The sequence below is a fragment of the Aquarana catesbeiana genome, linkage group LG02 (genome assembly GCF_042186555.1).
Source record: "Aquarana catesbeiana isolate 2022-GZ linkage group LG02, ASM4218655v1, whole genome shotgun sequence".
Classification (NCBI taxonomy): Eukaryota; Metazoa; Chordata; class Amphibia; order Anura; family Ranidae; genus Aquarana; species Aquarana catesbeiana.
The window spans coordinates 150736042-150761735 of record NC_133325.1 but is presented as its reverse complement, the minus strand read 5'-3'; the positions used below and the strand labels follow the sequence as shown (position 1 = coordinate 150761735).

Below are 25694 nucleotides of genomic sequence, written 5' to 3'. Positions count from 1 at the left end.
TCTGGAGTGGATTGAGCCTTATGTGATAATATAATAAGAACTTCTTTTCTATTTCTTCCCACTATTGATGCGTAGGAGTTCAAGAACCCAGAAGCAAAGGAAAGGAGTAGACAAAATAGTTAATTCTATAGCTTGCACTCTCCCCACCCTTACCTCCCTTTGGCAAAATAGGGCAGCCAATGGGAGGCCAGTCCAGGTGAGACTGAGGTCCGCCCCTCACCTGGCACAGTGCAGAACAGAAAGATCACAGAGGCGTTCTGCAGGGAGTGCATCTCATCAGACACTTTCCCTCGCCTGGGAGTTTTCCTTGTGTGTCCTGAATAAAGGCAGCTTACTAGGGTGAACCCTTCCTGGGATCCTGCCAGGATCATTCTCCTTGAGCAGAAAGGGATGAGGAGTTGCCTTCTACATGTGTCCAAAACTCTTTAATCTCTTAGTCCTTCAGCTGCCTCCTTAAATCTCCAGCCCAGTGTACAAATAGGAAAAAAACACAGGACTTTCTGGGATTTCTAAGCATCTCCAAGATTTTTTTTTTTTTTCTGTTCACACCATTGGACATTAGCCTGGCCTGTCAGCATTGTTTTTAGGGCATCATCGTCCTCTCCATCCCGTCAGCCTCCCTAGAAATCCGCAAGTCTCTTTCTTATGCTCCACACACCCCCCCCTAGGCTCGCCTGCTGCACAATCTGTCAAAGCCCTAACATTTCCTCTCCTCTCTCTGTGCTGGTAAAGGGCTTTTCCAATCGCTGCTGGAAGAAGAGAGGGGACAGAGTGCTTGAAAACTGACTGAAAGAAAAAGGGGGGCTGAGGAGCGAACAGCCCCCTCCTTACAAGATCTGAGGAATAGCGTCCTGTGTGTGCCAGACCCTGCAGGCTGAAGTCATGATTTTGGGTGAGTGAACATATTTTTCCACCCTTTTCATTTTATTTCATTTTTTTTTTCTTTCCCTGCAAGCTTTTTGCAATTGTGCGAAGCAGTAATGGAATCTATTGATTGTATGCCTCTGCATCACTTTACTAAGCTCTTTTGTCATGTCTTGCTATGTTATTTTTATCTTCCCATTCACAGAAATTCTCTGTCTTTGAAGCTTGCTGTTTCTTTCATTGCTGTTTGGTTCTTTTCATTTATTTTTACCCACCCCTGTTCTCACTTGGCCAGCTCTTCCTTTTATCTCTTCTTTTTCCCTTCTCCAACTGTGTCTCTGGATTGTAGGATTGGGGGAGATGGACTGGTGCTAACCCATCGCATCCCCAGCACTTGAACAGAATAAGTTCTGGTCCTACTGGAAGCAAGACTGGGAGCTCGCTGTTCCGCAAATCATGCTGAGGACAGTGGCCTTGCTGACCCCTTTTGACTCCTCATTAGGTTCCTCCAGTAGTTTATGCTTTGATTCGGCTTGGATGTCTTGCTGTGCTCTTTCAAAACTCATTGGTCTTGTAAACACTTGTCTGCATAGTAACAGTGACTAAGACTAACCGAGGCAGAGAAGCAAATACAAATCTGAACATTACTGTTAAGCTATCTGCAAGTCTAAGTAAAGTTTAACTTGGCTTGAGGAATTAACTTCTTATTTTTAGGATTTGTTATGGAAGTAATAAGGGTCTACTGTGCCTTTGTAGACCAAGCTAGCAAAAATATCAACTTTGTAAATACGCCTTTATAGCCTCTTGAAGTATCCATTGTGCCCGATGCAAAATGTTCACATGTCGGAACTGTACAAACCATGGAACGTTGTGCCTACATCAAGAATGGACAACCGTAGACAGACCACAATGGCAAATTGAAAAATGTGACCGTTTCCCACTGGACATTTTAAAGAACATAATGAATACTTCAAAAGCCTTTATGAGCGTTAGGAGATAGAGCAGGTACTGAACAGCTTGATCTTACTGCCCTGCCGTACAAACGCACATGGATTTTAATATACTTTTAGAGAGCTACCCATGCTGATATTTGGCTCCTGTACTATGGACTGGCAATGCACTATACAGTATGTTGTGTTTTATTAGCTGCCATATGTTGTGTGTTGGCTGGAAGTATATGCAGTCTGAATAGTAGAACTGGGCAATGTGCGCTGTGTGTAGGAAGTTGCTTTATGTAGCGTAACTGGGTTATATAGTTGATTAGCTGGAAGATAAATGTATAATGGTATTGACCGGGAGAAAAGACGATTCCAGCAGTTCTATAACAATCGCTTCAGAATCAGATTCTGTATTTTAAATGAAACATTTAAAATATGTATTATTTATACTTCTGAATGAGGAATTTCAAATATGTATTTTTTATACTTCCACCCACCAGAAAGAAAATCAATCAGCCGTGTTGATAGTGGCCAAACGGGGTTGGCAGTTATTTGGCCATCTAAAGGCTCTGATAAATACTGGCCGCCGGGGAGTAGAAGCATTTATTGTAATGGACACAGCTGCACGCGTCCCTCCTTACCTTGGCTCGCCACCAAGATCTACAGCAGCTGCGTCTCCGTATCTCCATTGTAATTATAAAGACACAAGGAGTCAGTGTACCTGTCTTCATTAGGACCTGGCTAATACCAGAGCCATATCCACGCAGTAAAAGGAACAAGGTGTTCATTCCTCAGAGCAGTAAGCCATAACAACCAATCACAATTCACTTTTCTGTACTTGATGGATTTTGATGGCTTGCCATGGGTTGTATACTTTAGAATTAGCTCTTTATTCCTTGTGCTCTTTACTGAATTTCTTGGCAGCGTTGCAACCCATCCAGAGCCTGGTTCATCTGAGTTTGTTTGATTAAGCAAATAGCAGTATGCAGGGTGCAGTAGCCCACAGCAAGCACATGGTAGTCATTTTTCATTCAATAGTTCTGAATTAATGGAAGGTGCAATCTGATTGGTGGATATGGGTCTGAGCACTTTGAGCAGTGTACCTGTCTTCATTAGGGCTTGGCCAATACCAGAGCCATATCCAAGCAGTACAAGGCGCATGGTGTTCATTCCTAAGAGCAGTAAGCCATAACAACCAATCACAATTCACTTTTCTGAAGTCAAACCTGTACTTGATGGATTTTAATAACTTGCCATGGGTTGTATACTTTAGAATGAGCTTTTTTTTTCTTGTGCTCTTTACTGAATTTCTTGGCAGCGTTGCAACCCATCCAGAGCCTGGTTCTCCTGAGTTTATATGATTAGGCAAATAGCAGTATGCAGGGTGCAGTAGCCCACAGCAAGCATGCAGGAGTCGTTTTTCATTCAATAGTTCTGAAATGATGGAAGGTGCAATCTGATTGGTGGATATGGGTCTGTGCACTTTGCTGTTTATACTGCCTTATTATTAAAGCGGTATTAAACTGAAAAGCAAACATTTAATATATTGCAACTTACAAATTCTTAGATGGGATGATTGCATTAGCTTCATTTTTTAGGCTTTCTTTCTTTCTTTTATTTTGCCTAGTGATCTGGCCAGCAAGTCTGTTGTTTTTCAAAAGAATAAACACTCTTGCAGATGTAGCAATTACAGGGATGAGAAAAACCATATAAAACTGACAGTGGTGCTTACAATGGTCAGCTTCTATTTGTTTATGTAAAAACTTTATCCCAAAAGAAAAAAAATGCTTCCAAAATATGAGCCTGGAGTTTGACTTAAATTTGTTTAGTGTACCTAAATCTGTTAGTCCATCTAACACTCCCCTCGGTCCCCCCTTTCCCACTCAGACTGACAATGCTGCTGTTAAAAGGCTCCCCCTGTTCATCCAGGGTGGAGGCAGGTGAAAACAAAGGGAAACAAGTCTAAAAGAAAGAAAACTAATGCAGCCACCACATCTAATGCTTGGCAAGCTGCAAAATATTACATTTTTGGTTTTAGATTTATTACCGTCTGAATGTCTGTTGTTTTTATTTACCATAGAAAAGAGCAGAGTATAATGTACAGTACCTCTAAGTAATGAATATAAATATAATTATATAAATATAAATTAATTTATTATAAGTATTTATATAGCACCAACAGTTTACGCAGCACTTTACACTCATATCAGTCCCTGCCCTCAAGGTGCTTACAGTCTAAGGTTCCTATCTCACATGCATACACACACATACTGGCCTGGAGAGGTTACAATTAAGTTACCAGTATGTCTTTGGAGCACAGGAGGAAACCTATCCTATATGAGCACAGGGAGAACATGCAAACTCCATAAAGGTTGTGTCCTGGTTGGGATTTGAACCAAGGACTCCAGTTCTACAAGGCAGAGGTGCTAACCACTAAGGCAGGCCCTACACAGTGCGGATTTCTTTTCTGCCACCACGAGTTGCAGGAAAGTAATTTGCACAATTCCCCCATCAACACAGACAGTGCTGACAGGGGAATCTCTCCTGCCAAGCTACTGTCTGCTCCTGGCAGGGGGTGGGGGGAAGCTGTCCCCGCCAGGAGAAGACAGTGATTATTAGTATAACAGCCGCTAGCGATAATCGTAAGAGAATCCGGCAGGTTGGTTGAACCCAAGTTGATTGATCGGTCAAGTTGACTAATCGATCAACTTGGTACATTAAGCCTGCCCATTAACAGTTCGAATCTCAAAGTCGAGATTCAAACCATGTATGGCCGGCCTTAGTCACCATGCTGCCCCCATTCATCTGTAGTTGTTCTAGCAACAGTAAAATTTAATCTGATTTGTCATTCTGGTTAATGCAGTTTGCACGCTTTATGCCGCATGCACACGGTCGGAACTCCCGACAACAAATTTTCAATGTGAGCTTGTTGTCAGGAATTTCTGACAGTGTGTAGGCTCCATCGGACATTTGTTTTTGGAGTTTCCAACAACAAAAGTTTGAGAGCTGGTTCTCGAATTTTCTGACAACAAAATCCGTTGTACACAATTCCAACGCACAAAATTCCAGAAAATTCCAACAGAAGAGCCGCACGGGCTATTGAACTTAATTTTTCTCGACTCGTCGTACGTGTTGTACGTCACCACGTTCTTGATGTTTGGAATTGCCGACAACATTTGTGCTACCGTGTGTATGCAAGTTTGAGCCAACATCCGTCGGAAATAAATCCAGGATTTTGTTGTCGGAATGTCCACATGTCCGATCGTGTGTACACGGCATTACTGTTATTTGTATGTTCAAATGGAAAGCGGAAAAGGTGTGGCGGTAGGGTTGTCACCTTTTCATCAGGGAAAAAGTAAAAACAGAAGGCGCTTCTAAGTGCAGTATTAAGGAGTATTTATTCATAAAAAACGGTTAAAAACACTTACAATGTAGTAGATCAATTGAGCATCTTAGTCAGCATAATAGGCATCCTGTAGAGTCCTTTGTCTCTAGGGGGAGGTAGGGCTGGCCCACAGCTGAGGCAGGAGAGGAAGAGGAAGCAAGGTAGGCGATGGACTTCCGGAACCACGCTGGAACGTATAGGCTGGAGCTGACTTCAAGGGGCGGTAACGCATTTCGGAGCATGACCAATGCGCTCCTTCATCAGACCTTTTCATCAAGCCAAACCTGAACACTTTAGTGGCGCACAGCAATTTTTTATTTTTTATAGTTTACACTATAGGATTGTAAAAGACCTGGGACACCTTTGGATGCCATAAGAAGAGTAGTATTGCAGTGCATGTAGTGTCCCATGAACAGTGGGTGTGGCCAAATTGTGTTAATAATGGGGGAAGCTTAAGGAGTGTAGGTAAATCAAACAAGGTCAGTCTGTCCCCCAGTACAGTCCCCCCCCCAGGTCCGTCTGTCCCCCAATATAATCCCCCAGGTCCGTCTGCCCCCCAGTATAATCCCTCAGGCCAGTCTGTCCCCCAGTACATCTCCCCAGGTCCGTCTGCCCCCCAGTATAATCCCTCAGGCCAGTCTGTCCCCCAGTACATCCCCCTAGGTCCGTCTGCCCCCCAGTATAATCCCTCAGGCCAGTCTGTCCCCCAGTACATCCCCCTAGGTTCGTCTGCCCCCCCCAGTATAATCCCTCAGGCCAGTCTGTCCCCCAGTACATCCCCCTAGGTCCGTCTGCCCCCCAGTATAATCCATCAGGCCAGTCTGTACTCCAGTTAAAGTGCCCCCCCCCACCAATTTGATTAAAAGCACTGGAAGCCAACAGGAGGGGGAAGGGGGATAGGAGGACTGGTGCTACAGGGATGCCACTGCTGTGTGGGGGCTTCAGGTGGACTGAAACCCGGACATAGGATCTAAAACCCAGACTGTCCGGGCAAATCCTGGAGAGGTGGCAACCCTATGTGGAAGTGGGAGCGCCCCATTGCTACCCTGCCTTGAGCTGCACGGCCTTCTTTGGTACAGTCCAGCCTGGTCTCAGCTTACCATTTCGGGCAAATATTTTTTTTAAATGGCTGCACTAATGATGCATTTATTATTACAGTGTAACCTAGGCACTGACAGACAAGAAGAAAGCAAAAAAAGTAAATTCCTAGCCAGGAATAAATACACAGGTATTAAAGGCAAATTACTGAAAAGTGAAAGTGATACCTTTAGTAGCAAACTGAAAAAAATCAAGCTTTCGGGATGCCAGTGTCCTTCTTCAGGTGTATTTTCATCAGTTAATATTATAAAATAAAGAGCCAAGCGTCCCAAAAGCTTTTAATATTTTTTGTTTGGGATTTACTTTCACAATACCCTTTGCCTTTTCTATCTGTGCCTTCTTCCTTGAAATTCCAGGGAGCAAGGTAAAATAATAGCGGATGCTTACTGAGATGCCATTCTTGTTAATACTTGTTCCTTCTGAGTCCGTACCATATATGTCTGCCTTCTATCTGTAGTCTTTTATATATAGCTTTAATTATCTTGTATTGATTATTTTCTGCATGCCGCGTTCTATCATGGACTATCATTATGTACACATTCAACAGAATTGAAAAGGATGTTTAAGGAAGAATACAAAAGCTTGGTGTACCCCAGAAAAATACATACTTTTAAGTGTATCTAAAGTATTTCTTTGCATTCTAAAGTAGAACAGGGCTACAACCCCTGACAGTTGTTTGCTGCTGCCTGTGATTATCACACTTTATTTGTCCCGATGACTGTCTCTGGGACTATGGGGTAAAAAAAAAAAAAAAAATCAGAGATGTCACTAGAACTGAAATAGAGCAGAAATCTTTCAATGAGGGCACTTGTTCTAGGGACAACTTTGTAAGTATGGATTTCCCTCACTTTGGATAGACCTCACCTCACTTCCTAGAGACCCTTGCTGAAGGAACATCTCCACAATGGGATATGAACAGCAAGGGGTTTATCTGTTCTGTACGTTCTCCATAATTAAAAAAAAACTATTTCAATCCAAAACTGTTGGAGGTAAAAACATTCTTATATGCATGGACCAAGATAAACAAATATGTATTTGTGGACAACCTTGACACTAATGTCTCTTAAAAGGCTGCAATGATACCCTATGTCAGTGATGGTAAACCTTGGAACCCCAGATGTTTTAGAACTACATTTCCCATGATGCTCATGCACTCTGCAGTGTAGGTGAGCATCATGGGAAATGTAGTTCCAAAACATCTGGGGTGCCAAGGTTCGCCATCACTGCTCTATGTAATGATCCATAACATGGAATTTTACACCACAAAGTGAAACAATTCAGGAGTCAGCTAAGATTTGATTGTTTTTCAGATTTTATGAACCTTAAACAACTATTTAGGGTCATCACACACTTCACACAAGTCTTATTACCCAATTAAATAAACCTGAATGTGTATTTAAGGTTATTTTCTTGCTTTATTGTATTAGTTATTGTCGTTCTATCAACTCTGTAACTCAAGCAACACTCCAGCCAGAACTGAAGAATAACTATTGAAATGCATAAAGGTTGCCTGTCTGCTGAGGGTTTCCGTTCATCACGCCGACCATTATAATAGATCACCAGATTCGTCCCCCTCGTTTTCGTCTGTGATCTGGTGAACTGGGAAGTGGAACTCCTCCTGCTTACTTACTTGAAATGCAGTAGGGTTATTCTCAAACACGCCCACTACTCTTCATGCGTTTTTTTTCCACATACTGTGAAACAGGGTTTTAAAACACACATGTTAAGGTAAATTGCGTCTACTTTCTGACTTTAGCACTATTGCAGCGTTTCCTGGATAGCATTATCGATTTAGTATTATGGTTCTCATATTGCCGACACTACCCTCTGCCATAAATCAGATCTCTTTACATATAATTATGTATAAATGCTATAAATGCTGGCACTTAATTGCCTGCGCATTTTTTTTTTTTTAAAGTGATGCCAAGCTGTCAACCTTCCCTGACCCTCCTGAAATTGCCTGCAGCGGTGAAGAATTCATAAATACAGGAGTAACAGTCGGTACAGGCTTACGGCAGTTTATAGAATATATTTTGAAAATGTTATTGTTACACAGTATCAAGTTGATGTCGTGGTTCAGTTCAAAGTTATTGACCGTTAAGGAAATGAATGTTCAAACTTTTATTTCATATTGGAAGTGGTAGTTTGATTATGAACTGCCACTTGCTCCACAGAGTTTGCACTCAGCCTTTGACTTTTTGCAAAGTGGATTTGAATCAATGAAACTTGGGCTGTTCTATGTTGCAACCAATGACTAGCTTAAAAGATTGCTGCCTTTAGCCACCTCCTCTGGCTGGTATGAGTTCCACTTGCTATATTAACCCCTTGGCGACGGCCATACACATATATAGGGCCTCTTGGCAGGCGAGCTTTGATGCTGAGTGGCCGCATATATGGGGCCCTGTGTTTTCAACTTACCACGTTGAGAGCGCGCTCCCTGAGCGTTCCCAGCATGGTTGCCAGCTGGGAACAGGTAAGCTCCTGGTGCATACTTGCACTGCGACAGCCAATCACAGCGGTCACATGACCCGAATGCCTGCCTCCTGGCTTTTGGAACTCTTAAACGGCCGGGAGGCAGTCGGCGGGAAGGAGTTAAAGTAGAACTAAAGTCTACAACACTTACCTTTCCTTCAGCAGTTGGCATCTTCTACCCATAGTCATCCTAACACAATCAGTGTATTCTAAGGAAGATTAAGAGCTGGCAGGTAAGTTTAGTTTATTGAGATATGTGACATTGGGGTTGATGTACTAAATCGGAGAGTGCAAAATCTGGTGCAGCTGTGCATGGTAGCCAATCAGCTTCTAGCTTCAGCTTGTTCAATTAAAGTGGAAGTCCATGCTAAAACTAAAATCCCTGCATCTATAGACACCCACATTCTAACACTAACCTATTTAGCCCAGTAAAGAAAAAATAGTATACATACCTTTTTGAAGCTGATTCAACCCGATCCGACCCGATCTCCAGCGGCGGAAGCTCTGCAGAGGACACAGCTGACAACAGGAAGTGACATCACCCATAGAGTTCCTATGGGACTTCCCTTGTCGGCTGCCTCCTCTGCACACACCTACACAGCGAAGCCGTGGCTGACAGCTCAGCATGGGACCAGGTCGGATCGGCTTCAGAAAAGGTATGTATACGGATTTCTTCTTTACAGGGCTAAATAGGTTAGTGTTAGAATGTGGGTGTCTGTAGATGCAGGGATTTTAGTTTTAGCATGGACTTCCACTTTAAGCTTTAAACAATCCTGGAAGCTGAGTAGTTTTTATGCAGAGCTGCACCAGATTTTGCATGTTTTAGTAAATCAATCCCATTGCATTTTTCTTCTGCAATAATGAGCCTGCCTGCTTGCTGTAAAGAGAACCTGTCGCCAGACCATTCATGTCAACAGAAATTCTCCAGAAATCCTCCAGAAGTGTATATGTACATTTAATGTATTTTATGCAAATTGTTTACCTGTAAAAGGATCCCTTTTATAGACATCCAAAAGCCCAGAGATGGCTTCTGTGCTCCACCATCCTGGATGTGATGTCAGCAGACTCAGAGCTGCCACTTAAATAACATTCTATAGTACTCCGTTTTTGCTCCTCCCCTCAGCAGCCACATAAAAGGTTCTATAGAGAAGTGAGGGGAGGGGAAGAGGAGCTGGGCCAGCAGAGAATAATTAGACACTCTCAGTAGAGGAGAGGGCTATGAAATGCAAGGAGATGGGGACTGTTCCAGGTAATTGACTCTCCTGGACTAGTCAAATTTTCTACAAAGTTGAAAGACACATTGTAAGTTAATAGAAAACTATCTATGGTAAGGAACAACCCTGCAACTATACATTTAAAATACCTAATATGATATGTCATGTACTTGCAATTTTTTTTAAGTTGCCCTTAAGAAAAAAAAAATTATATATATATTTTTATTGTGTTGGGACTTTACATAAGGCAATGGCCTTAAAAAGCCAAATGCCTCCATCCCTATTTAATGGCAAAGAGAAGGGGGAGGGACAAAAATTGGGACTTTAAATGAAGCTCGTGGCTGCAAAAGAGTACAACTGTAAAGAAATATATAAAAATATATAAAAATATATTTATATTTATTAATTGATAAACTTAGTAACATGGGTAAAAAGGTAATGCATCATGATAATAACTAGCACGGTGCAATTTGATAAGTGCAGTTGATACTAAGGGCCCTTTCAGAAATGCGGATCCATATCCAACCATCCGCTTGCTCAGCAGGGATCGCTCCATTGATCCCCGCTGAGCCGGCAGATGACAGGTCCGTCTCTGCACACTGTGCTCTCCTCTATGGGGGGATCGGATGATTACGGACCGCCTGTCTGTTTTCATCGGATCTGATCCACCAGACGGATGGAAAATAGGACATCCATCCGTCTGGATTTTGCGGAGTGGATCAGATCGGGGCGGATCGGATGTCAGAGGCATGTCACCGCTGACATCCGTTGCTCCATAGGGATGGGGGGATATTAAAGAAATCGGATAAATCAAGCTTTGTTAAGTTACTTACAATCGGTAGAGCAGTGTGTGGGAGGTGCACTGCCGGGGGGTACCCGGGAATATCTTCCAAGGGAACTGTGGGAATGTGATCCATGACCGCAATCCAGGGCATCGGAGATGTTCCTGGGTACCCCCCCGGCAGTGCACCTCCCACACACAGCTCTACCGATTGTAAGTAACTTAAAAGAGCTTGATTTATCCGATTTCTTTAATATTCCCCTGTTGGTCCATGGTCCTTAGGGCAATTTTATATCAATATATTACAGATCGCGTGCTCGCTCCTGATGAGTGTCAACCATCCAGCCACGTAACGCATCAAGCAACTAGTAGCCGCGCTCCAACTTTACTAATATATGTGTATCCAATCAGCCGTATTGATCAGACATCCTATGGCTTTAAGATCCATATACAATGTATTATGGGGTCCTGCCCCTCTGCAGGTTCTGTGGTGGAGCTAACTTGGAGACTATATGTCATTAACTATTTTCTATTCAATTATACCATCCCTATATGTACATAAATGTATATATATGAACTCTAACAATTTAATAGTCGTGTATTATTTTTTACTATTCTTGTATTTACACAATATTGTACCTCTTAGTATCAACTGTACTTATCAAATTGCACTGTGCTAGTTATTATCATGATGCAGTACCTTTTTACCCATGTTACTAAGTTTATCAATTAATAAATATAAATATATTTTTATATATTTTTATATATTTCTTTACAATCATTATACTCTTTTGCATTCACAAGCTTCATTTAAAGTCCCAATTTTTGTCCCTCCCTCCTTAAGTTGCCCTTAAACTAAATTCTAAAAGCCTAGTCATAATAACTTATCTAGGGCTTACTTATGGTCAACCAGATATTTACCCCTGCATGCTCATACAATGGGTGCTTGACCAGGCATAACAACCGGCTGGATTTTGTTTTCTGTTTAGTCAAGTAAAAACTTATTTATTAATTAGATTGTGAGATATGCAGAGCCTCACCTGTAACTTGAAACACACAGTGAGATACCAAGGTTGCCAGAGCTTACAATTCCATATGGAGTTACAGTCTTCAATGATCCGTGGACAGAAGAGCTGTCTTACCACTCCATTGGCTTGCTGCAATTACAAATCAATCCATGGGCCAGTCAACAAATATTGATCGGATGGGACCTGAAATCCAATAAAGCACTCAAGTCAACAAATTTTTGCTTTAAAATTTAATCTAAGAGCTTTTATCAATTTCATTAGACATGCATACAAATAGATTAAAAATTGAATTAAATAAAATGAATTTTGCATTTAAATAAGAGTACCGCCTTAAAGGGCCACTAAGCATGAATTATATATAGTATATTTACAGCTGTTTTAGGTAAAAGAGGTATTAATAACATTCTTTTCTGAATATTTAAAGGTTCTCGCAGGTTAATATAATGGAAGGGGCCTAAGATGCGGGTGGTATAGTGGGGAAGAGTATTTTCAAACACAGGCGACTTCTCGTCAATCACTCACATAGAAGTGTATTTTTGGCACATATTGCATAGAATGGCAGCCAACATAGAACAATAGGCTCTATAGTAAAGTTATAGGAGTTTTAAATAACTCTGTTTCTCCTACTATGTAACTAAATTTACTTTCAAATTTGTAAATGTTATCTGTAGTTATTTCACCTAAACCTGAATCCCAAGCATTCCGCTAAATAGACATCTGAATGACATAAATAGCATTTGTTTTACCATTTAAAGGATTATAAAATATGTTCAGCTAGTTTTGTGGTCCCAGAACTCTTGTTGGACAGCACATTCAGGTCCACTAGAGCAGGAGCACAACTTGGTCAGGAATCCACTGTCCACTGATGAGCCATCATGTCACTCAGTCCAATATTTCTTCTTATCAGTATAGGCACTACTGGAGGGTGCTATTAAAAGTGAACTTGGGAGAAATGTCAAAGCTACCCTTACAGACAGTCCTCCTCTGCACTGCAAGTGTTCCTTTTTGTCCAGGGTGCCATTAAAAAGCAGATTTATCTATCTTACCCTTGTTCCTGCAGGCTTCCTCCTCTCCATGTGACCGATCCCCTGAAGCCATTTCTCTTCAGAGCTCCATCCATCAGTCCCATTCTGATGGCATTATGCACAATGCAGGACCTGCAGTCCTGCATTGCAAGTGAGGACGTCTGGGGCCCATCCTTATTTTTTTCAGAGTTTTAATTTAAGGCAATTCAAGTACATTTGAAAATGCATATATATTTTTTCTATTGGTGTTTAATATATATGCCTGAATTTAAAATTGAATGTATAGTTTTCATTTTTGATCTACTTAAATTAGGCTTAACCTCTTGCCGCCCATGTAATGCATATGTGCAGCGGAAAGATGGGCGGGCTGTAACATCAACACACTTCATATATGTGTCCATGGGCTGTAGAGTTCTCTGTCCTGAGAGCGTGCTAACTGAATGCTCCCAGCACAGTGACTGACCTCTCAGTTTATATTAATGATTAGGAGTTGGCGGGACTGACTACTCATCATGTGACCACTGTGACAGCCACAGTGGTTACGTGATAGCTTGAGTTAAGGAACAAATTCACAAAAACCTATTAGTCCACACTTCCTAGCTCCGTGATCCAACCCAGAAACCCCCACTTAGATGCTTACTTCCCTCTCCATAACAGTGACAGCCTCCTCCAGTGTATACTCTCCTAGGCCTTCAATCTTCTCCAGTGCTGGCCGAGCCTGCATAGTGACTCCCCATAGACCTGAATATGCCAGTACCCCTAGCTTCTCTAGTGCAGCAATATAGCTCTCTTTGAGTCTATGGGGACTTACTGCATAGACGTAGCACTGGAGAAGATTACAGTCCAAGATGAATAGACACTGGAGCTGGTGCAGGTCGAGGATGGTAAACACTAGTTTAGATGTGGTTACATGCATTTACATGCGCCAAGCGTTTGTTCTGCCAAAACGCTGTTACTTCTGGACACGCTGGCAGTGGGGGGTTTTTTTTCTGCCTCTAAACACCTCTAAACGCCTATGTGTGCATGGACACATAGGCTAACATGCAGGGGCATTTAGAGGCAAAAAAAAAATGCCAGACACCCCTAAATGCAGCGTTAAAAACATCTGTGCAGGAGGCCTTAATGTAATGATCAGAACCCATTGTGTGTGAGCTTCTTTTGATGTTGCAAAGGAGTTTATTTACTAAAGCTGGAGAGTACAAAATCAGTCTCACTTCTGCAGAGAAACCGATCATCATCTAAGCTCAGCTTTTTCAATTAAGCTTTGGCAATAAAACTTGGAAGCTGACTGGTTTCTATACAGAAGTGAGACTGATTTTACACTCTTCAGCTTTAGTAAATTAGCCCCAAAGCCTCTTAAGTTCCAATCTCCTTGTGAAATGTATATATCATAATGATGTCATTTTATACCTATACCAACATTCAGTGCACCTAGGGTATAATAATAATTAGTAATGAATTTGACATGCATTACTAATTAGCATGTTGATCTTTTCAGAGATTGTATATATATTATATATTTTCTTATTATTATTATTATACAGGATTTATATAGCACCAACAGTTTGTGCAGCACTTTCCAATGTTAGAGCAAACTGTACAGTACAATATAATTCAACACAGGAGGAATCAGATAGCTTTAATAATCTATCAAAAAAACATAAAGTATTTGACTACTACATAGTGCACCTTTCCACTTTTGGAAAGATTTGGAAAGAGATGATAACTCTTCTAAAATTATAACTACTTCATCTCTGACATATATACCATCTTTCTGTCTACTGTTATCCTCTCATGTGCAGAACTGTGGCTTATAGATGGGACAGTCTAATGACTATATATATATATATATATATATATATATATATATATATATAAACACTATATTGCCAAAAGTATTGGGACGCCTGCCTTTACACGCACATGAAATTTAATGGCATCCCAGTCTTAGTCCGTAAGGTTCAATATTGAGTTGGTCCACCCTTTGCAGCTATAACAGCTTCAACTCTTCTGGGAAGGCTGTCCACAATGTTTAGGAGTGTGTCTATGGGAATGTTTGACCATTCTTCCAGAAGCGCATTTGTGAGGTCAGGCACCGATGTGGACGAGAAGGCCTGGCTCTCATTCTCTGCTCTAATTCTTCCCAAAGGTGTTCTATCGGGTTGAGGTCAGGACTCTGTGTAGGCCATTCAGTTCCTCCACCCCAAACTCGCTCATCCATGTCTTTATGGATCTTGCTTTGTGCACTGGTCCAAATCATTTGGTGGAGGTGGGATTATGATGTGGGGTTGTCTCTTAGGGGTTGGGCTTGGCCCTTTAGTTCCAGTGAAGAGAACTTCATGCTCCCAACTTTTTGGGAACAGTTTGGGGATGGCCCCTTCCTGTTCCAACATGACTGAGCGCCAGTGCACAAAGCAAGGTCCATAAAGACATGAATGAGCAAGTTTGGGGTGGAGGAACTTGACTGTCCTGACCTCAACCCGATAAAACACCTTTAGGATAAATTAGAGTGGAGAATGAGAGCCAGGCCTTCTTTTCCCAACATCAGTGCCTGACCTCACAAATGTGCTTCTGGAAGAATGGTCAAATATTCCCATAGACACACTCCTAAACCTTGTGGACAGACTTCCCAGAAGAGTTGAAGCTGTTATAGCTGCAGAGGGTGGGCCAACTCAATATTAAACCCTACGGACTAAGACTGGGATGCCATTAAAGTTCATGTGTTCATGTACGTGTAAAGGCAGGCGTTCAGATACACTTGAAAATATAGTGTGTATATATATTTATGGTCGGAGCCCTATGTCCGATATGGACATAGATAACACTTATAGTAAAGATAAGACTTACCATTGGAAATAGACCTGGAAGTGTGGACTTACCATATGAAATGGACCTGAAAGTGTGCCTTGGTCTAATGGCCGGTATGCCAAAATAAGGGGGCATACCCTGGTTTAAGAAATGATTATTCTGAAAGAGAAATGAATGAAATGAATAGTTGAGAAATGCTGTGAAATGGGGATGGGAGGGTGGGTATCGCGCACAGGAAACCGACAAGCACCACAGGTGAGCGGGCTGCTTAAATACCCCCCGGGCTCCTCCCATAAATTCAGGCCACCATACTGGCCTTCCTACTTATGGTCGGAGCCCTATGTCCGATATGGACATAGATAACACTTATAGTAAAGATAAGACTTACCATCGGAAATAGACCTGGAAGTGTGGACTTACCATATGAAATGGACCTGAAAGTGTGCCTTGGTCTAATGGCCGGTATGCCAAAATAAGGGGGCAAAAACATTCAGGTAGGGGTATGATATATTATTGGTTTTCAGGTATTCATTGAGCCAATTTGGAGAATGCCTGTGCCATCTCTACTTGAGGATTGGGTATATACCGGGCGAAGCAGGCTGATTTCCATCTGCCTAGTTTTTTGATGATGTGGTCTGGAACCCCCTGGTGGGTTGCTGCGGAGGCTGCTCCGATGCGGAAGGAGTGTCCGGAGTACTGACTGGGGTTAAGGTGAAGATTGCGGAGAAGTATCCTTATGTGTTTTACAAACTGACATGCGTTTAAGGGTTTAACTGGGAATGGTAGAAGAGGACTGGTGTCCGATTGTTCAGGCAGGAGTGAGAGGAGACGTTTAAGTACGGTGACTGGACACCAGCTGTTATTGGTTCTGTAGAGGTGAATGTCCACTCCAGAGCCTGTTTGCTGGGTTTTAGAAACCTCGAGGTGAAGGATGAAATGGTCTTGGTGGCGAAGCAAGTGCCGTCTGCATAAAACTTGGTCTGTGGGGTGGTTATAGGTGAATTCGCCAGGTCGCAAGAACCCGTAGTAAGCCAACTATATGGCTGCTTGTAGGCCGTGCTGGGCAGCAGACCGAATGGCGAAGTAGCCAGAATAGTCGACATATCCCTGAAGATGGGCCCCGTAATGGGTAAGCGCTTAGTACTGATCACTGGTTGTTGTTTCTGGATGCCCCTTAGGATGGCTCGTATAGCGTGTGATGAGAACAGTGAAGATTTTGTGGGGTCTTCCAGGGTCACGAAATGTCGTATGCCGGCTAGGTATAGCCGAATGGTATTGTAAGATAAGCCAGCTGAGTGTGGCAGTATGAAATGAAGGCCAGTACCTGTTTGACATCTATTGGTCCTTTACGGCAGGATGTGAGAAATTTATTGAACGCCTTCCAAGCTGTCTGGTAGGCTTTGAGTGTGTTATGAGAGAGTGAGGGATTGATGAGCTGCGTTGCTCCTTGTAATGTTGAACTAGTCCAGGGTCAGTTGTGACCAGGCAGGGATAGGGGCCGACACTGGATCGGCTCCGGGAACCTGTTTGAAAAAGGAGGTGTAGTTAAAACGTGACAGTGCGTCAGCAGCTAAATTGTATCTGCCTGGAATAATGCACAGTGTATGTTAAACTGATGCTGTAAGGACAGTTGTACCAATCTGCGCAGGAAGGACATGACTGCTAGGGCATTGGACCTGCCTTTGTTGATGATGTCTGCCGTGGCATGATTGTCGGTGGTGAAGATTACTGTTTGCCCTGTCCAATGGTGACCCCAGAGTTGTGCAGCTGCCACTATGGGATAGAGTTCGAAGAGGGAAGATGTTTGAATAAAGCCGGGTATCAACAGTATCTGTTGAGGCCAGGGTCCTGAAAACCAATGATGGCCAAAAATTGCCGCGAAACCTGTGGTGGCTGCAGCGTCTGTCACCCCTGGGGTGACAGGGCTGAAACCATGGGTATAATTAGGGATATACCATTCCGGGAGGACAGGAATTCGTCCCTCATAGATAGGTCCGCTATTGCTGCGGAGTCTAGATTTAAGATCTGATCGGGGTCTTGTGTTTCTGGCAGGAATCTTAGCAGGCGTGACACGAAGGTGCGGCCTTGTGGAATAATTCGCATGGCGAATTCAGCATTCCCAGGAGAGATTGCAACTACTTCTTGGTACGCCCCTTGGTGTGGGTGAATTTGTGAAGGACCGCCTTAATGCGGGTTAGTTTGTCGAGGGGCAGACTGGCTTGCATAGCGCAGGTGTCTAAGTTGACCCCGAGAAAGGTGATGTTATGTGCTGGGCCTTCTACTTTGTGCTCGGCGATGGGAAGATTGAGTTTTCCGAATATCGCTCTGAGTTTGTCGAGGTCTCCTGGGGGCTTGCTGGGAGGTTCTATTAGTAGGAAGTCGTCCAGGTAATGGATGACTTTTTGTCACTGAGCCTTGTGTAACCGTATCCAAGCAAGAGACTGAGCGAATGTGTCGAAGAGCCAAGGGCTACTGTTCGAACCGAACGTCAGTTTTGTGGCCAAATAATATGCCTCCTTCCATTTGATGCCATGCCAGCACCAAAGGGATGGGTGGATAGGCAGGAGCTTAAAGGCATCCGAGATGTCGGCTTTGGAAAGCCAGGCACCTGTACCTGTTTTGATGACTGCTTGTATCGGCATGTCTACGGAGGAATATTTTAGGGAGAATTCTTCGGAGGGAATCAGGGAATTGAGACTGGGGATGTGGGAAGAATGCGGCGCAGACAGGTCGTACACCAAACGTAATGTATTTGTGAATTTGCCCTTGACAAGCCCCAATAGGGCTGACTCTCCAAGTGCTGAAAGGGGGCTGAGTGAAAGGCCTATAACGTACTCTCGGTCTAGTTCTGTTTGTAAGAGCCGATCTATGGTTTGTTCGTCGATGGCTGCTGAACGAAGATTCCCACATTCGTATGTACTGTGGGGTAGTGAAATGAGGCCTGTGTGAAAGCCTACTGTGAAGCCCTGAATAAGGTAGGTGGCCAGAGAGGGGGTGGGATGTGAGGTGAGGTAGAGTCTTAGCCATAAGACGTTGATCCGGCTTAGTCATGCCCTCTTCTGTTGTTTGACTTCGCACAAGTTCCTTGGGTGCGCTCTTTGGCATAAGGTGCAGATGTGGAGTAGGCGACACTGACTGATGTTGCAGGACCCGCAATTGTAATTATTGCAGATGGCTGCCCCTCCCACGGTTCGGAGTGGGCGTCCGAATTTGTCCACCTGAGGCGTTTGTTCAGGGGCCGACTGACCCTGAAGTGCACCGGAGGTAGAGGGAAATTTCGAAAGGACGTTTGATAGTCGCATTGGCGCACCAGGTGGCAGTGTGGATGGAGGTCTGGCAAATCGCACCTAGGGGTGAGCGTAAGCCGGCAAAATGGCGGCAGAAGAGCTCTGTGTCCATGAGACTCCAATTTGTTGTTGTTTGGAACTGTGTGAGTCTGGCTGCAGCCTTTGCGGAAAAGGAACGGTGGTAATCGTAAAAGGAAATCCTCCATACTTGTAGCCCAAGTCTACTACCGTATGGAGGTACAATCCAGCTCTTCCCTTCTGCTGGGGGCGGCGGAGCATGGGACGTCTCTCAGCATGCCGAAGGGCAAGGTGAATTCTGGGACAGATAACTTGCGGTTCAGTCTGGGGTCTTTGGTTTTAAGGACCACCGATAGCCGCGGTCGGTCGAGCCTCCAGGAGTGCCACCCTGGTTTGTATGTCTGAGACCGAGGTAGACAGGGACGACACCATCGTGTGAAGTTGTGCGATGGCCGAAGATATTGACTGAAGGGATGCCTGTTGGGTACTGGGTCCTGCTGCTGGTGGGGGAAAAAGGAGCTTGAACAGCTCGCCTTTCCTCGCTGCGGCGGGGAAGAGCACACCTCTGCGTCTTAGCTCCGCCGTCAGTTTGGGGATAGTCCATCCCCTGAGGGACTGCACGCTGCCGCTCTCTGAGACCGGGGAAGGTGACAGAGGGGCCGTGAAGTCTTCGCTGCCGGCCTGTGACATGATTGATCTGATGAGAATATCCTGTCTTTGAGCTCGTATTTTTTGGTTGACTGTAACCTATTGGGGGTGACATGAATTTCAAGTTTTTCCTTTGATTCTCTAAGTCGTACTTACCCAACTTATTTCTTGCCATTTTTTTTGGTGATAATTCGTGAAGGGTTTGCTGACTTCCTTGAAGCAATGACTTGTATGGTACTTGCAATCTTGTGACAATGAAATGATTTTGAAATGTTTGCCTTGATAATGAAATGAGTGAACTCCATGACAGAGGTCCGGCTCGGTCGTGTCGTGATTGAGCCGACCGAAAACCGGGCTCTGGAGCATGTACTGAAATGAGGCAATTGAAAAACAGTGGTGCACACCGGGACGAATCGGTGCATGATTGATGCATCTGGATTCGAATCGGAGCGCAGTGTGAACGAAATGAGAGAAATGTATTTACCTTAACCGAGGCTCGCATTGGTTGTGCCGCATTTTGCGACTAGCAACTAACCGAGTTCTGGTATAGGTATGGATACGGCCGAATCAACTGCAGCATTCCGTGACGAATCGGTGCATGTCGGATGCGACTGTTTTCGAAACGGTGATGCGCTGTGGGAGTGAAATGGTAGCAATTCCCATGACAGAGATGCGGATCAGTCGCCCGATATCTGCGACTAGCTGTGATCCGGACTCTGGAGCATGTTTCTGAAATGAGGCCGAGCCCTGGGGCACGCCGTAACGAATCGGTGCATGGAGGATGCGACTGGATTCAAAGCGGAGCGCGGTAAGTGCAGGTGTAACATATTGTTTTGCCATGACAGAGGCGCGAATCGGTCGTGCTGCTGTAGCGACTGACTACGAATCGGACTCTGGAGCATGTACTGAAATGTGGCAAATACCTGGGGCACGCCGAGACGAATCGGTGCATTTCCATGCGACTAAATTCGTATCGGAGTGTGCTACGTGGCAATGAAATGATAACCATGACAGAGGTACGAATCGGTGAGTCGATATATATATATATATATATATATATATATATATATATATATATATATATTTTTTTTTTTATCGACTGCTTATGACGTGACTCTGGAGCATGTACTGAAATGAGGCCGTAACTACTGGGGCACACCGGAGCGAATCGGTGCATCTTTTAGGTGCGACTGGATTCGAATCGGAGCGTGGTATGTGACTGAAATGAGAAATGATTTTGAAATGGTTTGAAATGATAGAAATGTATCTAGAAATGTTCAGAAATGAGAAATGATTGGTATCAAACTGACGTGGTTCGATAAGATTGTGAACTGCGAATCGCTATGGCTGTCTGCTGACTCATGTTTTTAGCAGTTTAGACATGCCTGAAATGAAGCGACGCACGCGTCGCGGTGGTTTCCTTAAATAACACGAAATGGTTACATAACGATAGTGCGAGTGATATACATTGCGGTAACGTACGTAAAAGTTGCGGGAGCTTCGTAAGTTTGATATCACGGTTTAGTGACATGATATCTAACAATGCGTAAAAAACAAAAGTCCGACGGGACCCTACCTGCGACAGCCAAGCCAGACGCGTGGTACGAACGATACGAATCGGTAAACACTGACACTCGAGCACGAAAATAGCAATGCGGGAACTTCACGAGACAACAACTTGCGGACGTTGGTATTCGAATAGTCGGCCTAGTGACGTAACATATCGCGCACAGGAAACCGACAAGCACCACAGGTGAGCGGGCTGCTTAAATACCCCCCGGGCTCCTCCCATAAATTCAGGCCACCATACTGGCCTTCCTATATATATATATATATATATATATATATAGTCGTTCTTTAATCCTATAATAATGTTTAGATATTACCACTCAACCACCATATATATATATATAAGCACCCTTGTTAGAAATACTTTAGTAGTAGTATGTCAATTTCTCTTGAAACACTACTAGTAGTATTTTCCCGGGTAATTACTATATTTATTCTGGGTATATTTACATTGCCCGTCAAACTTTCCAACATGATTCTTCCTGCTACCCACTACATGCCATATTTTTACTTTAAACCCTCTTCCTAAATCATATGGTTCAAATGGCATCTCCATTCGAAAATACTACACAATCCCAACACGTTTAACCACATTAGCGGCTTCTTCAGGGGTATACTATGTAAAAAATGAAAGTGCTCTGGTGCATGTGATAAAGTACCAAAAATACGTATAATGGTAACTGCATGATGGTTTAATTAAGCTATAAGAAAAATACAGCAAATGGTCATTGACACACTTAGCATTCTAGTTAGTCATTGCCTATATCAGAACATCTGCTGACCTCTGTCTCGAAGTCTGTTCATCTGGGCTGTTATTTCAGAGGAGGAGGGTACATAGCATTATAATGAGCTGACAGGTGATAATGAGTTCTTATGTGCTATGAGATGGATCTCTATACCAACTAGTAAATAAAAATGACATGTTTTTGTGTGCAGTGCCTCTCATATTAATCTAGGTGATACAGATAATAAAGTGTGATGCAATTCAAGCTGGTATTATGCAGTACTTTGCACAGCAGGAGAAGGATTTGTTTTTTCAGTCAGGCCAGATACATATGGTGTTTTAAGATAGATTAACAAACAATACAAATGCTGCTGGTGAAACAGATCTAGCTGGTATGGTGCACAGTGACAACAGAGGATCTTACAATACCAGTCATAGGGGTTCTCAGAGGGTAGCCGATCTGCTACACTGGTGTCATGCTGTATGTCTCTACAGACAGTAATTACCATCTTGCTTCTCTTAGAGAAATTGCAACTTTGACGCAGCATATTGGTTTTCTGCTCCTAAAAATTGGCTTGGTTGTTTTTAGTGCAGGAGTATCAACATCAAAACTTGAATCTCATCATTTTTTCAGCACCAGAAAAAATGAGTTTTTCTACATACGGTAATTGGATTCTTATACAGGATGTGATATTTCAGCACACATTTACTGTATGTACCCAAAAAATGAAACGAGAACAAAGTTGTTGTTTCCAGTGGCAACCTATCAGGATTAATCTTTCATTTATGAAAAATAAATACAAATGTTAATTGGTACACCTGTTTTGTGCTCACTGTAAAGTTCAAATGACGACTTTGACGATGCTTTTCATAGCAAATTATCCCCGCACTCGCATTTAGCGGTCAGTACTCCCTGCTGAACATGACCCATTGATCTGAATAGGGTTGCTCCGCAACTGACCCACAACCACGTGCAATGCACTTGGCTGCTGCGTGGTGGTGGGGGCTTTTAGGGGATGAAACTGGTGACAGAATGTCTCTGAACCACCTGTCTAAGACCTTTGAAAATTAATCCACCAAGGATTAGACATGTGCATTCATTTTCGTCCGAATGCATTTTCGTCCGAATTTCGGGTATTTTCATTATCGTTTTAACAAACGATAACTAACGCTCAGAATCCGAAAAAAGAAAGATCCGACATAAACAAATGCTTTATTTTCGTTGCGACAACAGTTCGATATAGATAGGAGGTTCGACATGACACTGACAATAGTGATCTGTGTCCATCGAACCTGTGGTCCAATGTCCCTAACCTTAGCTCTATTAGTCCAAGATTATTCTACATAGAGAGAAAAGATTCAACATTATAGAGACAATAGCAAAAAAGGTCGAATGTGCCTAACCTAACTCTATTAGTCCAAGATTATTCGACACAGAGAGAAAAGATTCGACATGAAGATTCGACGAAGCAGTCACCGTGAGCGGACATTTATGGTCAAATGCTCCATCCATAGGCTATAGAAGAATTCTAATGTTGGTTGACTAGTAATAATAATTAATAAATATAATTATTAGTAGTGTCATACAACATTAGAATTCTACTATAGCTTGTAGGCGGAGCATTGGACCGGAAATGTATGATTGCGGCGTCATACAGTTTAGCTGCTCCGTCTAATCTTCTTAGAACATTCGACAGACACCATAAGCCTTCAATAACAGATTCGACCTTAATTATTTCAGATTTTCGGATAAATGCATTTTCTAACGAAACAAAATAAATAAAAACGAATTTCGGGAGTAACGAAATAAATTTATTTTTCGGAAAAAAACGAAATTCCGAAACGAAATATTTCAGTGTGCACATGTCTACCAAGGATTGCTCTTCAGAGGGCAAAGCTTGTGTAGGTGAGCCCATGGAAAGTATCTAACTGGGAATTAAACTATTGCATACAGCATCTGCTATCTTTTATCTCAGTGTAGATTTCTGGGAAAAGCAGTGAGTCAATCACCCAATCAGGAATGAGATCTGGGGGCCTTCTGTACATTGACATTGTATAGAAAGCTTGCAGATTGAACACTGATATTTTTTACAAATTTAGAACATTATATACAAGGTATACTGACATATAATCACACACACATAGGTTGGACTTGATGGACTTTTTTTGCCCTCACCTGCTATGTAACTATGTAACTATATCAAGTGCAGAATGAAGGAGAAGAGTTTTTTATATTGGGAAAATCCATAATTTTTTTTCTAAATCCCCAACTCTATAGCAAACATCTGCATAAAGTTGTTGATCCTGTCCTGTGAATGGATTTTAGACATATTAATTCACAATGGTGGCATACACACTGAATTTAGTACTGTATTTTATTTGTCAAACTCTGCAGAAATATTTCCCTTGATCAAATCCATGAATTGCTGCAAGTCCTTTGTGGCAGATTAATCTAAAAATTCACAGAAAGTGTAAGAAAAACCACACTGGCTAGAGCCTATAATTCAGGTGAACCTAAAATTGACAATGATTGCTATGGGCTCTCAAAGATGGTACCTATGCGAGCCTGAATTCCGTGGAGTTAAGTATGTTGAGAACAGTAAAGTCAGTCCTAGATGAATGGCAGATCACATAGGAACTCTCTAAATAACAGACTGCTGCAGTCTTAAAAGCAAAGATAAAAAAAAAACAAAAAAACAAAAAAAAAAACACATGTACGTTGCACCTGCAGGCTGCACATTTAAAATTGGATGTTCAACTATAGGACAAAACAAAGGGTTCAAGTGCATAGATGTAATTATAGGACAGATATGTAATTAAATGCTTGAAAATGACAGACACATGAATGACTCACAGTCTTTGTTCCCTTTAATGGGACAGGCAAATGAGCAATGGAAACTTTTTTTTTTAATAATGGGGATGGGCCATTAAACACATTAAAGGAGGACACAAAGATAACGTGTAACATAAAAAATATTAATCTGTCTATCTATAGAGGCAAAAAATATCCCACCTGGCCAATCAGCCTTTCCAGTGTTTTATCTTGATAATTCAGTTATCCAGCAGCATGACCATCCATCTGAGTTGAAGAAAATTTGCCATTGAAGTGGAGTTGCAACAATGATCAGGAAGAAGAGACTGTTTAGTGGCAGTCTGATTGTTTTTTTCTGTAATAGGTATAAGTGAAATCTAGAGTTTTTCATTTAGCAAAGTTATGTCGTTTTGGCAAAATGTATTGCAGTCAATAGGGAAAGAAGAATTCCAGGAATGAATATCTAGTTCAGCCAATAAAAGGGAAAAAAATTACAATCCCATATACACAATCCTATACCCACAGCTGATCCAAAGGAAGGCAAAGAAAAAACCCCAGCAAAGCATTATCCAATTTTGCTCCAGCAGGGAAAAAAATTATTCCTGATCTCCTGAGAGGCATTTGGATATTCCCTGGATCAACTTTGAAGTTGAGAATGCGAGTTCGAATGTGAACGGAGCCCACCCAGGTGTGTTACAACAGGGAATTAATATTCGCTGTTGTAACACTGATCCTCCTCCCGGGCCAATCGGGAAGCGGGTTTTGAGACCCGTTACCCGATCAGGTGAAAGGACAGGTGATCCTATTGGACGCCTAGGAGGAGGCCATCGTAATGGAGGAGGGGACACGGAGCCACAGCCTGCTACCCGCCACCCGCTGGCTGCTCAGGGGCTCGGGGGGGAGGGGGGGCTGGTTGTTTGCCACCCCCGCCAAAAGAAAACACCAGCCGCCACTGGAGTCTAGTCTGGATTGGCTCCAGCTTGGACCAATGTAACTATGCATATACCATGCCTGGCTAGTGCC

The 25694-nt window shown here is 42.8% G+C and overlaps 1 protein-coding gene across 1 annotated transcript in view; it reads left to right on the top strand.

Annotated features, from left to right (window-relative positions):
• The first annotated feature begins 236 nt into the window (after positions 1 to 236).
• ZNF385A (zinc finger protein 385A) overlaps positions 237 to 25694 on the top strand; it is a 316674-nt gene continuing 291216 nt past the window's right edge. Inside the window, exon 1 of the mRNA XM_073613634.1 lies at positions 237 to 892. Coding sequence (XP_073469735.1) covers positions 883 to 892 — 10 coding nt within the window. The 5' untranslated portion in view covers positions 237 to 882. The remainder of the gene's footprint in view (positions 893 to 25694) is intronic.